General features: G+C 41.4%; 1 protein-coding gene across 1 annotated transcript in view; it reads right to left on the bottom strand.

Annotated features, from left to right (window-relative positions):
- LOC144824202 (dynein axonemal heavy chain 11-like) overlaps positions 1-13,032 on the bottom strand; it is a 3,356,387-nt gene that overhangs the window by 938,245 nt on the left and 2,405,110 nt on the right. Inside the window, exon 66 of the mRNA XM_078683354.1 lies at positions 10,785-10,946. Coding sequence (XP_078539480.1) covers positions 10,785-10,946 — 162 coding nt within the window. The remainder of the gene's footprint in view (positions 1-10,784; positions 10,947-13,032) is intronic.

Genomic DNA, 13,032 nt, shown 5'->3' with positions numbered 1-13,032 from the left:
TTTCTAACTGTAATAAACTTATATTATGATAAATATATTTTCTCAAAATTGCGGCGGGTGCGGCCTCCTTGCGCCCTCGACGCGCAATTGCCATGTGACCTTAAAAAAAGCATTAGATTAGTTCACAACATTACCCAATGTAACAGTTGGAGGACGCCACCCATTTTAGTCATTTTCTGTACAGCGTTTGATGAGACACACCCCTTCTGCTTAGAGAGTTTATTTGAAAAGTGTTTTGCTGTGTACACATATCTTATACTACACACAACATGCAACGATCATCTTGATCAATATTCATGGTCTGTACATTAGTCTTCCACGTGTGATGGCCATGCATCTGAAACGTTACATCAAACAAACAAATGTGTGTTACACGATGCCCCTGGTCTGTGTGTGTGCACATTATTGTGCTGCCTTTCGGTCTGGGTATTGGTGGCTGGAAGGAGTATCATCAGCCACTGGCAGAGTGCACATTCTAGATCACCTAGATCACATGTGACAAACTGTAAAGAGTAATGTGTACATGTTGGCATAACATATTATTATTTAACCTTGTGTATTCTTGTGCACTCCAACTCCTCTTTGAACCATGATTACCACTAACAGTTGGTAGATACTTCAAGAAGGAAGGATGCACTCAACTGGTGTTCTCTATTAAGCTTCAAATAAACTTTAATTTACCTCCAGACGTTTTCACCATTATATTATTTCTCCCTTTTCAGACACTGAATTGGTTGCAGCAAAATGGACGGTAGGGGTGCTCAGCCCAGGGCATTCTGACGCCTTCCATCGTGGTATCAAGACACCGTCCCCGACCGGAGACCTGCTTTGCCACCCTAGAGAGGCACCCCGGAGTCGGAGCTTTCACCGGCACGTCGTTGGACACACCGGTGGTGGCAGGTGAGCAGTGAAGCCTCAGTGTGCAGTAGCTACAATTGACCACAGTGCGGGGGAAGGGGCTGGGGTGCTGCAGCCTGGGTGCACAGGTGCAGGCAAGCGATGTTGCCGTAGATAATAAGGTAATCTCTGGCCTCAATCATATCTGTTTCATTTTAAGGACTTGCTGGACCGTACTCTTTCTCGTGGAGCCAGCGTCCTGACGGGAGGTGAACAGAGAGGGCTGGGTGCAGTAGGCCGACACTCTGTCTACTCCTTCCTCTGTTCTTTTGACTCTCCCTCCCCTTCTCCCTTCCACCCACTCCCTCTCTGTCCCATTCTCACTATCTTCCTTTCATTCTGACTACCTTTCTTTTTCTCTTGGACATGGCACACATACTTATGTTTCTTTTATGTCTTGCAGGTTTTAAACGCTGCTTCTGGAGGAGTCCCACCCACTTATTTCATGTTATACTGTTGTTTGTTCGAATAAAGTTGCGTTTCCATTTATTTGTGTTGTTTTAATAAAGGTTATTTTTTTTTACCAATAAATAACTGAGTGTAAGGGTCTTCTTTTTCTGACAACACTTGTCTGTAGTTTATTGTGAAAATCGGCAGTTGATAGGAGGCTATGAGAGAAAACCTTTGTAATTTTGCGGTGCACCTACCAAATATAAACCAACAGACTATTACATAAATGAAGCCTGGGTAATTCTACAACTGCAAGGGTTCTATGAGTGTATCACTTTATAACACCATGAGTACTGCCTGTGTGATTACAGAACCAATAAAGCACTGCCTAGGGTCACCAAGGCTTCAGGGACTGGCGAGGGTCACCCTGCATATTTAAGTAAAGCCCTAGAGGGTGGCGATCCCTGGACTTCATTTGGCCTCGAAGCCCCCCCGAACAATTAGTGAACAATACTCGGGGATGTGGCGATCCCCTAGGCTGCAAAATGTCTCTCTGCCCTCCCGCGCCTAATTTACATGTGAGATTAAGGTCCCCAGTCCTGCAGAGACCCTGCAATATAATAATAGGATTGGCCCCGGAACATTACCTATCAGGGGGCTCATTTAAATGAACGGGTGAGACCCGGTTAATTTTTTTTCTACCCTTTTTCACCATCTGGATCCGCTCTATTAAAGCAATACAAGGTTTTCCAACTCTTGCTTCAATGAGGCAAACAAAGATTTGATATCACAGGGTGGAAGCCATGCATCCGCCCTCTAATAGCAAACATAAATGTCCCGCGGATGTACACCCCGGGACATTGTATGAGCTGCGCCTGGGAGGTGGCGCTCCCTAGGACCATGATGCACTGGTTACTGCATAACTACAGAATTAGTATAAACGCATACTAACACTACTTGCAACTTGTAGTACAGCGACCAGAGTGCAGTGAAGAGGCAGAGGAAGCCCAAAAAACAAAAATATAAATCCTACCAGAGGTCGGATGACATAGTTCAATGAGCTGACGACCCTGGGATGGGTAGAAATAGCTTCACGAAGAAAACGGGTCTTCAGCAAAACGCAAGCAACCTCGAAATATTGGTGAGTGCTGCCTTCTTTTTTCCTTCTCCTACTCGTCGACAAATTTATGTAGTGAAGAGGCAGACAGCAGTGGATCCGATAAGTATATTTATTGCAGGAAAACAAGACAGCTTAAACAGCCACCAACAGAAGCAGACAGCAATGCAACTGTATTCTCCACTGTGTACAAACTCCCCAAGGTTCCCCTCATGCCAGCCCTACATTCTAACATTACATACTTACATTCTAGTAGAATTACTTACTAACATTCTACTATGACTTACATTGGAATATTACACAGAGCACATCACTTTACAGCAATTACCTCATGGTTTCATCCACGAGTCTTGAAACCGGTAGGGGTGAGTGGTTCGCTTCCCCTCCCTGTATTGTATGAACGCAAACTAACACTACTTTCACAGGTATGCTACACCACCCAGAGCACATCACTTTACAGCAATGGGCTCACGATTTAGGCTCACAGTTTAATCCCCGAGTCTTCAGACTAGTAGAGGTGAGTAGTTTGCTTCCCACTCCCTGTATAGTATAAACGCATGCTAACACTACTTACACAGTTATACTACAGCGGCCAGTATGCTACAGCACCCAGAGCCCATCACTTTACAGCAATCAGCTCGGTTTGATCCCTGAGTCTTCACATCGGTAGGCGTGAGTACTTCGCTTCCCACTCCCAGTATAGTATAAACGCACGGTAGCGGTCAGTAGTTCGCTTCCCACTCCCTGTATGGTATAAACGCCTACTAACACTACTTGCACACATATGCTACAAGACCAAAGCACATCACTTTACAGCAATGAGCTCACGGTTTAGGCTCTCGGTTTCATACTCGAGTGTAGCAGCATCTCATCTCAGCACCATTTCTCTCTAACCAACACTGCCCTTTCAGACTGGTAGGAGTCACTACTTTGCTTCACACTGCCCCACACAGGTTACAGTGCTCCTATCCTCCTCTTTTCTCCCTTTTTTCCCCTTATTCATTTCAACGAAATCACAAAATGGCGGCCAACACTTCCTAGTTGCAAACGCTCACAGCGCTCGTAAACAATAAGCAGCAAGCTCGTGCTAGTAACGCCCCAGCCAATCGAGTGGCAGAATTCCGAAATATCGATATCTGTACTTTTCGATATTTCTCCAAAACTACTGAACGAATTTACACCAAATAAACAAAAGTGTGCTCTCTAGACCAAGACCCTTCTCCCTGCCAAATTTGGGGTAATTCCGTTCACCCGTTCGACCTGTAACCTTGTCTGAAGTTTCCTATAGAAATTGCATGGAGAAAACATGTTTTGGGACCCCCCTTTTATCTCGGCCCGCCCCTTGACAAATCGCCCCCAAACTTTCAACATAGGAGCTGATATGAACAAAGAATTAGTTTGGAAAATTTCATGAAAAACACCAAAGTTATAAGCAAAACAAAAAATGCTCTTACTATGGAAACTTGGTCCTAACTATAACTACCTACTGGCAACTGCCAGTAGGATATATATATATATATATATATATAAATTCATTTATAAATCTATATATATAGATGAAGAGCATTCAGTACATTTAGGCTAGTTATTGTGAAATAGTGTTATTCTGAGTTCAGTGTTTTTTAGTGTTACCCACAGTTCTATGCCCAGTAACAATATGATCTGAAATAGTGTTGAATAACAAAGATATTAGCCCATCTGGGAGTTGTTTCGAGAGATAGTTCTGCATAACTATGTAATGAGCGTTGTATATATTCATTTTAAAGTCACTAGGGTTTGGGTTCATTTTATGATCACATTTTTTGTATTTTTGTTTCACAGAGAAAGATGGCCGATGTTAATAAAGAAATGCTGAAGAGCGAAGTATCTTTCCCCCCAGCCCACTCGGGCTTTATACCTTATGAGCACTTCCCACTTGGGCTATAACATTATTGAAGCACATTGTCATCGTCAGCGAAAGTTTGCCATGTTAGGATTGATAAAGTTTTATTGAAACAAAAAATTAGCATGTTAACCACGGCCCATTCACAGCAGGGATTTAATTGAACTGAGCTGCTCATTATTATTTTTAGTTTCACGAGCGTATGACTGAGGAGCAAGGCGCTCTGATTTATTAACACCGCTAAAGTCCTTCCATTCCTTTATTGTGGCAAACAGGCGATAATTTTGATGTTTGCCTATTATGAATTACATTACTTGAATGTACTTAATGTATCTAACATGAAATTGTGAAGTGCATTTTGAAACTGGGAATGTAAAAATGACGGTAGCTATAATGTAAACAGGGTGAGTTAACTCCGTTGCAGTCTTTCTTCACTTTTCACTATAATGTTGAAGTCACATGATTATTTATTCTGTGTTGACCAAAACCTCTGGCACTCGTGAAGAAGGGAGCAAGTCCCGAAACGCGTAGAGTGGTTTGCCGGACTGCTTAATCTTTGCAATTAAATTTTGACTGCTGAAAAGTCCGTCTGGGTCCGTGGCTGCTGTTACGAAGGCGGTTGACAGCGTGAGTTCTTTGATATATATATACAAATATATATATATATATATGTATATATATATATATATATATATATATATATATATATATATATATATATATATATATATATATATATATACATATATACATATATATATATATATATATATATATATATATATATATATGTATTTAAACTAGGCTACATAATTTTGTTTGTTGCATATATGTTGACTTTTAATTTTTACGTTACTGGTAATATTGTAAATTAGAAATACTTTAAAAGTGTTCACCTATTGTTTTATATTTTTAAAGATTATACATAATAATATATTTAAATTATATTTTTTTCTATAGTAGTAGTTTAAATAATTTCTTATACATTCCTTATAAAGCAATATTTATTAAAAAATATACTATATTTATTAAAAAAGGGTATAAGGACATATTTATTAAAACATATATTATTATTCTTATTATTATTCTTACTATTCTTCTACTTCTTCTTCTTCTTCTTCTTCTTCTTATTATTATTATTATTATTATTATTATTATTATTATTATTATTATTATTATTACTTTTCTTGCAATATTCCCTTCCACATTTTTGACACAATATTTTGGTAGCTTACATTGTAAGTACATAAGCATGATATTTTTGTAAATTACACTTTTGACCAGATATTCAAATTGTTGTTAAAAATATTCTGTTATGAAAATGACTCCTAGTGTGGTCGCAGTCAGCCCTTCACAAGTCTCTTGCAATGGCATCTCAGACACCCTCTGCATCCTCATTCTAAGCAGTAAATGGAGGCCTTCTGGAATAGCAAACCTCAGCAGAAATCTGCATGAAGAACATAAATGTAGCATCTCTGTAGATGCTCACCCGTCATTTGTCCCGTCCCAAGCACAGTTAGAGAGGCAATCTCTACCACAAGATGCTGTGCAAACCAATTAGATCTTTTATTTTGCTACACTTTGGGTATCTGATATTTGCAGTATAAAATAATGGTTAAATGGTGCTATATTTACCAAATACCTGACTAGTTAATTTCTTTTAGGCTCATCCAGAAAAGGAACATCTCTCCTGAATGATTTTAGATCAAGAAACTTGTGGTCTGGATGACTTGTGGAGCAAGAGACAAAGAAAAGTGATTTACTCTTGATCATGTCAGCATGTCATGATCAATTGCCTAAAGTCATAGGCCTAGACTCCTGAAAGCTGCCTTGGAGTTTGTAAGAGTCATAATCAAAATACTAAACGGATTCTTTGTTAGATACCTTTTTTTCGCAGTTAGAAGTCACTCCCCAGAAGAGTTACAGCAATTGAAGGTTTATAAGGGTTTTAACTCTACAGAATTTACAAAAGAGAGCCCACACAACTAAGGGGCCGATTACGAGGACATAGGAAAAGGCTCCGACCCTCGGTTGGAGCCGTTCCTACTGCATCGTCATCAGCAGTTTGGATTAATTTCCGACTGACCCATTTGGATGGAGTCGGTTGGAAATTAACTCCTTCGATGCTTGTGACGGAACCGTTCCGTCATCAGTCACGGCTGAGCTGTGCTGATGACGGAACGGTTCCGTCACGACCGCACCCTGTTCTGGAATGTCCAGCACAGGGGTGGAATCGGCGCAGCACGGAAGCGGTTAATCTGAACTGGATTTCCAAATAGCTTCCGATGGGCTCGGCGAGCCCATCTGCCAATTGGAAAGCCTCTTGTAATCCCAAGAGCGGCTCTTTCTGCAGGAGGGATTACAATGTCGAATTCCGACAGTCTTTCTGTTGATCCCTGCACCCCGTGGCAGGCACCTCAAGGTGGGATGAACTGCACCTCTTCACTTTACACTGAGATCATGCATTCTGGTCAGAAGGCATGCTCCCATTGTAAAGAATAGGAGTGCGACCGAACAGTGTTCGATCGCATCCTACTGTGGTGTCCTCGTGTGTCCTCGTGTCCTACGCTCATGTATGGAATTCGGAACACTCGGAGTGAAGAGTGTTCCGAGAGCTCCAGTTGTAGCGGTTGGCCCTGGCTCACTGAGACGTATCTTTTACTGCTCCTTTCAATAAACTACCTTATTAACGATTCCTTGGATTACCTTCTTATTATTGAAGGATCACTTCACCTACTTGCTGGGTTGGGACCGCCAACAGAAGGTTGGTCAGTCCCAGTACCCAAACGATGTCGGATGGACTCAGGTCCGAACGACATCGTAATCGGGCCCTAAATAGGAAAAGAGATAAACATTAAAGAAACTGGGGAATTAGCCCACATTCCAGATTTACTTGGAAGTAGCTTTTACAGGATTTAATACGATGGGCAAAAGAAGACACTTTTTGTCCTATTGGTTAAAAAAGATAGTATCAAAATCCATCATAGAATCTTTGAGTCTCATTTGCTCATGACATGTCCAACAATGCCAACACACTAGCACTATCTCCATCTGTTAGTCTATTCTGGCTATTGACAAGGCTCACAAGGAAGGATTCCATTCATATGCCAGCTTTAAGCCCAGGTTTCAAGGGATATAGAACTTCCTTGAACTAACAATAACCTAAAGACTGGAGGGTGACCTCTGACTTTGCTACTGCTTTTGATTTATATTGAAATGTTCAGAGATGATCTGGAAAGCATATGAAGGTGGGTTAATAACAACTGCGGCCCGTCCAGGTAAGAGCGGTGGGCAATTTCAACGGACGATGATGATGGAAAATGAAATAAATAATACATTTTCTCTTGTCATCGTCCATCGAAATCCCCCCTAGCTGGCACCACCGCCCCACCACTCTTACCTGCCCGGGCCACAGCTGGTTATTAATTGTAGTGGATGCGAGGCCACAGCAAGGAATAAGTTTGCAAACTTGTAAGGGTAAAACACAGTTTCAATAATTCAAATCTGGGCTCAGACCCCTCGTAGCAATGGCACAGAGCACAAAGGATTAATTTAGGAAAATGTGGACAGTATTAAGCAGTAACAAAACCAAACAGATGGAAAGTCAAAACACAACACAATAAAAAACACTCAACTATTTTAGAATCTTTTAAGAGTGAAATGACACAACAATAACACAAATCCATGGTAGGGAACCACAGATAGGTATTTTTTAAGATTTAAGGCAAAACGAGCCAGAAAAGGGAAAGCATCAATCAGTAGTCACTTTCATGGAATACTAGAACATAGGTACGATTCCAGACCAACCTCAATGGAGCGCAGGTTGGTTACAGCTCAAAGATTATACCTTCTGACTCAGTCTCTAAAACTGAAGTCGAAATATGCGAGCAGGGCAATACTAAAGGCTGTATTCACGAAAAAAGCACCTTGAAAAGGGATAGCTGCAGGTAAAGGTTCCACTGATTCCATTGGTATAGGCAGGAAAAATTCTGAGCAGAAGAAATTCAAATGTTTCGTTCACTGATGTACTCACATCAGGCAGAAAATGATGCGCCTTTGCCCAGTCAAGATTTCTACCTTCGGACCTAGTCTTCTTTATGGAGCTCAAAATCCTCCTACGGATCAAGACTGAAACCGTATCCGACGACCTCTTTTTGAAAATGGACACCTTTACTATGAGGACCCAATGATGCTCCAGAAATCTTGGAAGTCCAAAACTTTTCTTCTAAGTCCAAAGTTTTCAGAGTTTCTGGAGCAGCTCCCCCTGGTCACTTTCAAGACTCCTCAGACGTCAGGCGCCTGATTACGATTCGGGTGGAGTGGGAGTGGACCGCCATGCCGGCAGCCCACACCGATAAACCTGTGTGAGCATCACCCACCAGATTACAAGTTTCCTTGTGTCTGGCAGGGTTTTTTTTTGGGTGGTCCCATGGCGGTGCCTCTAAAAATGGACACCACAATGGGAATGGCAAAATCAGTTCCTGCGTTGCATGGACTGTAAAGTCCATGCTGTGCAGAATCTGGGGTGTAATCACACAGGGGGGCACATGTTGTGTCCCCCTGCATGCTTCCACATGGGCAACATGGCTCCCTTTGTTTCAGGCCTGCCGGCCTTTTCATGGAGTTAAGACCTCCCTGACACTGCTGGCGGTCCTGAAATTCGTAATATGCATGGGGGTGCCGCAGCGGAACCACCAGCATTTTGCTGATCCCCTGACTGCTGCACCACTACCGGGGAAACAGCGGGTCCATGGCGGTTGCGGTGGTGCAATAGCGGTCCTACTGCCAAAGTTCTAATTGGGCGATCGGACCGCCGGTGCGGCGGTGGCTGGACCGCTGTCCCCTCGAATCTAGCAGTCTTCAGACCAACAGACTCATAATTAGGCCCTTAGTGGCCAGGACTCACTCCTGCAGAGGCCATCAGCAGGGTCCAGTCCAGTTCAAGTCGCTACAGGTCACCTGGGCACTTCAGGAAAAAGGCTCTTGCAGCTTCATGTATCGCTGTAGCCCCATGGGAGGTCAGCCAACTAGTTGGCCCTCGGAGTCCATGTCTTAGTTCTGGGCACAAGTGGGAGTAGATCTAGCCCTTCAGGGCTCCACACAGGTCCAGTCCTCTATTTTTCTGCTGCAGGTCCAAAAAGTGGTCTGATGAGCTATTGGTAAGGTGCCAGATGTGGAGGTTTTACTATCCCCTCAGTGGGATGACCCTTAGCCACTTACTTACTGTAATCTATCCCACAGTGCACTATTTTGAGGCAAATCCAACATGGCCCTGAAGGGAGCTTTTGTGATAGCCCGGAGTATGATATGAGAAATGAACAGCCCACTCTTCTTCAGCCACACCAATCTGGTTCTAGAACCAGATCTCTCCCCACTCGGCTGGTGATAAACTGGATACAGAGCGCCTATGAACTACAGCCTTAACTTCCATGGGTCTCCTTTTACACTGAACTATAAATGTGGAGGCCTCGCCTTGGTTCCTTTCATGTTAAAGAAGTTCTGGGACACTCCACAGCTATCTTTATTGAGGTGGTGTCTGTCACATATCTAACACCTAGGTCTTTCTGTGAGATGAACTAAGCTATTGTTCCTATTCTTTCACACGTTATTAAGGGGAAGCAATGAAAAGGTCATCTGTTAGCAGACTAATGCTAATTAACCTATCGAAGACTCAGGCACGTACAGTATACTTTTTTAAGTCACTTTTCCTGAATATTTAATAAACATCTGACCTCACCACTGAATTGGATTTGTAATAGCCATTATATTCAGTATTTGAATTATTCCAGAAGCCTGTCCCATACCAGAGATAGAAGGGCTATGATTTTATTTTAAAATATAGTTTTTTGCATAGGGCAGCTACAGCACTTTACAGTCAAGATGGCTTTAGGGGGGCTATTCACTGGTGGCATATGTTATAAAACTACAAAGGCAGAGAATAATCATTTTGGACAGCATAGCAAAATCAAAAGCCAATGTGTGAAGGTATTCTGAACACTATGCTGCTAAGTTATAAATATAATGTGTAACACCTACCATCTTTATGATGATCTTTTATGGGGATAGGATTAACATTTTGAATTTAAACAAAAAATATTTTCTAGAGAATGAGCTAATTTCACTCACATGCACAGTCCAATTGTCAATATTATAAGTATAATCATTGTGGGTATTTCTTTCTGTATCGGTTCAAAATGTTTAGTTATTGTTTATTTTGCAGCATAGCCAGATTGAATGTACACACAGAATTAAATTAACCTAGTTAAGTAGCTGTTTTGATTTTTGTAGGACTGAATATTTCCGATTTGAAAATGCCATATTTCCCAAACTAGAAACTCCATGGAAAACATTGGCTGACTGTCCAGTACACATTGCATTGCCATAGTTTCAAAATAATTTTTCATTATTGCACTTCTTTACTATATTAAGTCATATTGGATAAGCTAACAAATAGAAACACGCAAAAAACATAAAAATGAAACAGCTCTACCAACTTACATCAAGTCCATCCATCTTCTCAATAAAACTGCTACTGACGGATTGCAAAGCGACTTGTGGCCAAGCATGAAACCAGTCTATAGCTGTGCAGTTCACGAGAGCAGGGAACTTTCTTGCTCTTGCCCTGAGGGTGAATCCTACTGGGGAAAAACATAACACCACCTGCAAAACAAACAATCCTTTCACACTAGGCCATTTTGAAAGATAAATTATGAAACAATATGATGCACGTACATTATTGACTTACTGAGTCTCACTTTTAGAAGTCTTTTAAAACTGTATTTAAGTCAGCCTTCTAAAGAACTAACGACTGCAAAGCACACGTCTTTCTATTTCTCTCCATATATTTTCTGATACAGCACTACTGTTCCTACATTTAAGCTGTTTCACAGACAAAAGCCATCCTACCAAATAATATGCTCAAGTGATGTTACAAAAATATGAACTTTAATATATATATATACCCACACAACACACACGTTACAGAGGAGGGATTAAGACTTCTATAATGAAGCTTGAGTCAACAGTGGAGTGGAACCCCATGGTTGAATTGTTAGTGAGTTTTCTCCCTTTGACCAATTTGCGCCAAAGTTTGGCAAAACACCGTGCAAAGTTTCAGACTTCATAGTAACGAAGTGGTGCAGATTGCTAAAAGCGAGATAGTTTTAAGGGGATGTCAACATCCGTGTGTTTTGATTTACCATGGAAATTCCAAAATACAATTTTTGCCATGATGAACTATGAAACAGAAGACCCCCCATTTGGTAGGCGCATCGTGTTTGGCTCGATTTAGGGCCATATGTATCAAGCAAATTAGCATTCGCAAAGGCCGAAATTCGCAGATTTTCGGCCGTTGCGAATGCTAATTTGCTAAATGGTATGTATGAAACATTTTTGCTGCAAAATGAGGAATCGCAAAATTTGCTATTCCTTATTTTGTGATTGCACTTAAGGAATCGCAAATTTTGCGATTCCTTAAATGCAATGTATCAAAGAAAAAATGATAAAAAAATGCCCATAAGGATTCGCAAATTACCACCAACTTCTAGTTGGTGGTAAGTTGCGAATTCTTTTAAGAAAGCAATTTAAAAAAAAAACAAAGGTGCCATATGACGCTCATACATGCCCTTAGGGCATGTATGTGTGCTATATGCCCCCACATGTCATTTTCAGGGGTGCAGCAGGGTGTTCTTGAGACACCCCTGCACCCTTGAAAATATTCCTAATTTGCGATTAGCAAATTGCTAATCGCAAATTTCCCCTTCATTCCTATGGGCCTCCTGGCCCATAGAAATGAATGGGAAATTTGCGATTAGCAATTTGCTAATCGCAAATTAGGAATGTTAAGGAATCGCTAAAAAGAAGCGATTTTTTACATACATACCGTTTTGCGAATTCTAAATAGCGATTCCTTAAAAATCGCTATTTAGAATTCGCAAAACGGAACTATGATACATATGTCCCTTAGTGTCTTTCCTTGAATTTGTGTCCTTTTTTCCAGCTGTTTTAAAGTTCTAAGCAAAAATGAAAATCAGCTATACAAGTGCCAGTTAACAACAATGCAACAAAAAATGTGACGGTTCTGCATAGTCCCCGTAATGTTTGTGAACGTCAGGAAAATGTAAAAAGCAATAAGTAGCATTCCGATTTCCTTATTTTTCCCAATGCTCGCAAACATCATAGAATGCCATTAGATGGAATACTCCCTACGACCGTCTTTTTCACTCGAATTTTATGACGAATTAAAAAAATTTAGAGGGGGAAAACTGAAACAAATTGGTTGATTACCCATAAAAATAATATTGTTACCCCAGTTAAAATGATGCTTATGCTGTTGCACTTTGCTTTCATGACTGACAAAACACCCGTTTGTAAAGAAAAAATGTCTGTACATTGTAGAGCGAAATAGACAAAATGAACGGCGCCACCCGATCCTAGAGGCGTGGCGCCCTTAGTGGCATCCGGGGGTGGGAGCCAGCAGGAACGTTGTCAAGGCGGTAACAGGAACAGGGAAGATCCAGCACGTCATCAGGAAGGCAGGGCTGACCTTCCCTCCCCCGAGGGTACAAAAGCCTCAGGGGAGGCTGATCTAATCCTCTTTGTTCTCTCCAAACAGCTCCGGCGGCAGCCGTTTTGTTTGTTTTCTACTGGATTACAAAGTGAACAGTTGACAGTAAGTCGCAGGTGGGTTCTTTAAGTAAACGCCTCATCGGCTCCAGTACTTGCACACACGACACACCTCATTTCT

The sequence above is a fragment of the Lissotriton helveticus genome, chromosome 3_1 (genome assembly GCF_964261635.1).
Source record: "Lissotriton helveticus chromosome 3_1, aLisHel1.1, whole genome shotgun sequence".
NCBI lineage: Eukaryota > Metazoa > Chordata > Amphibia > Caudata > Salamandridae > Lissotriton > Lissotriton helveticus.
This window is presented reverse-complemented; position numbering and strand designations above follow the sequence as displayed.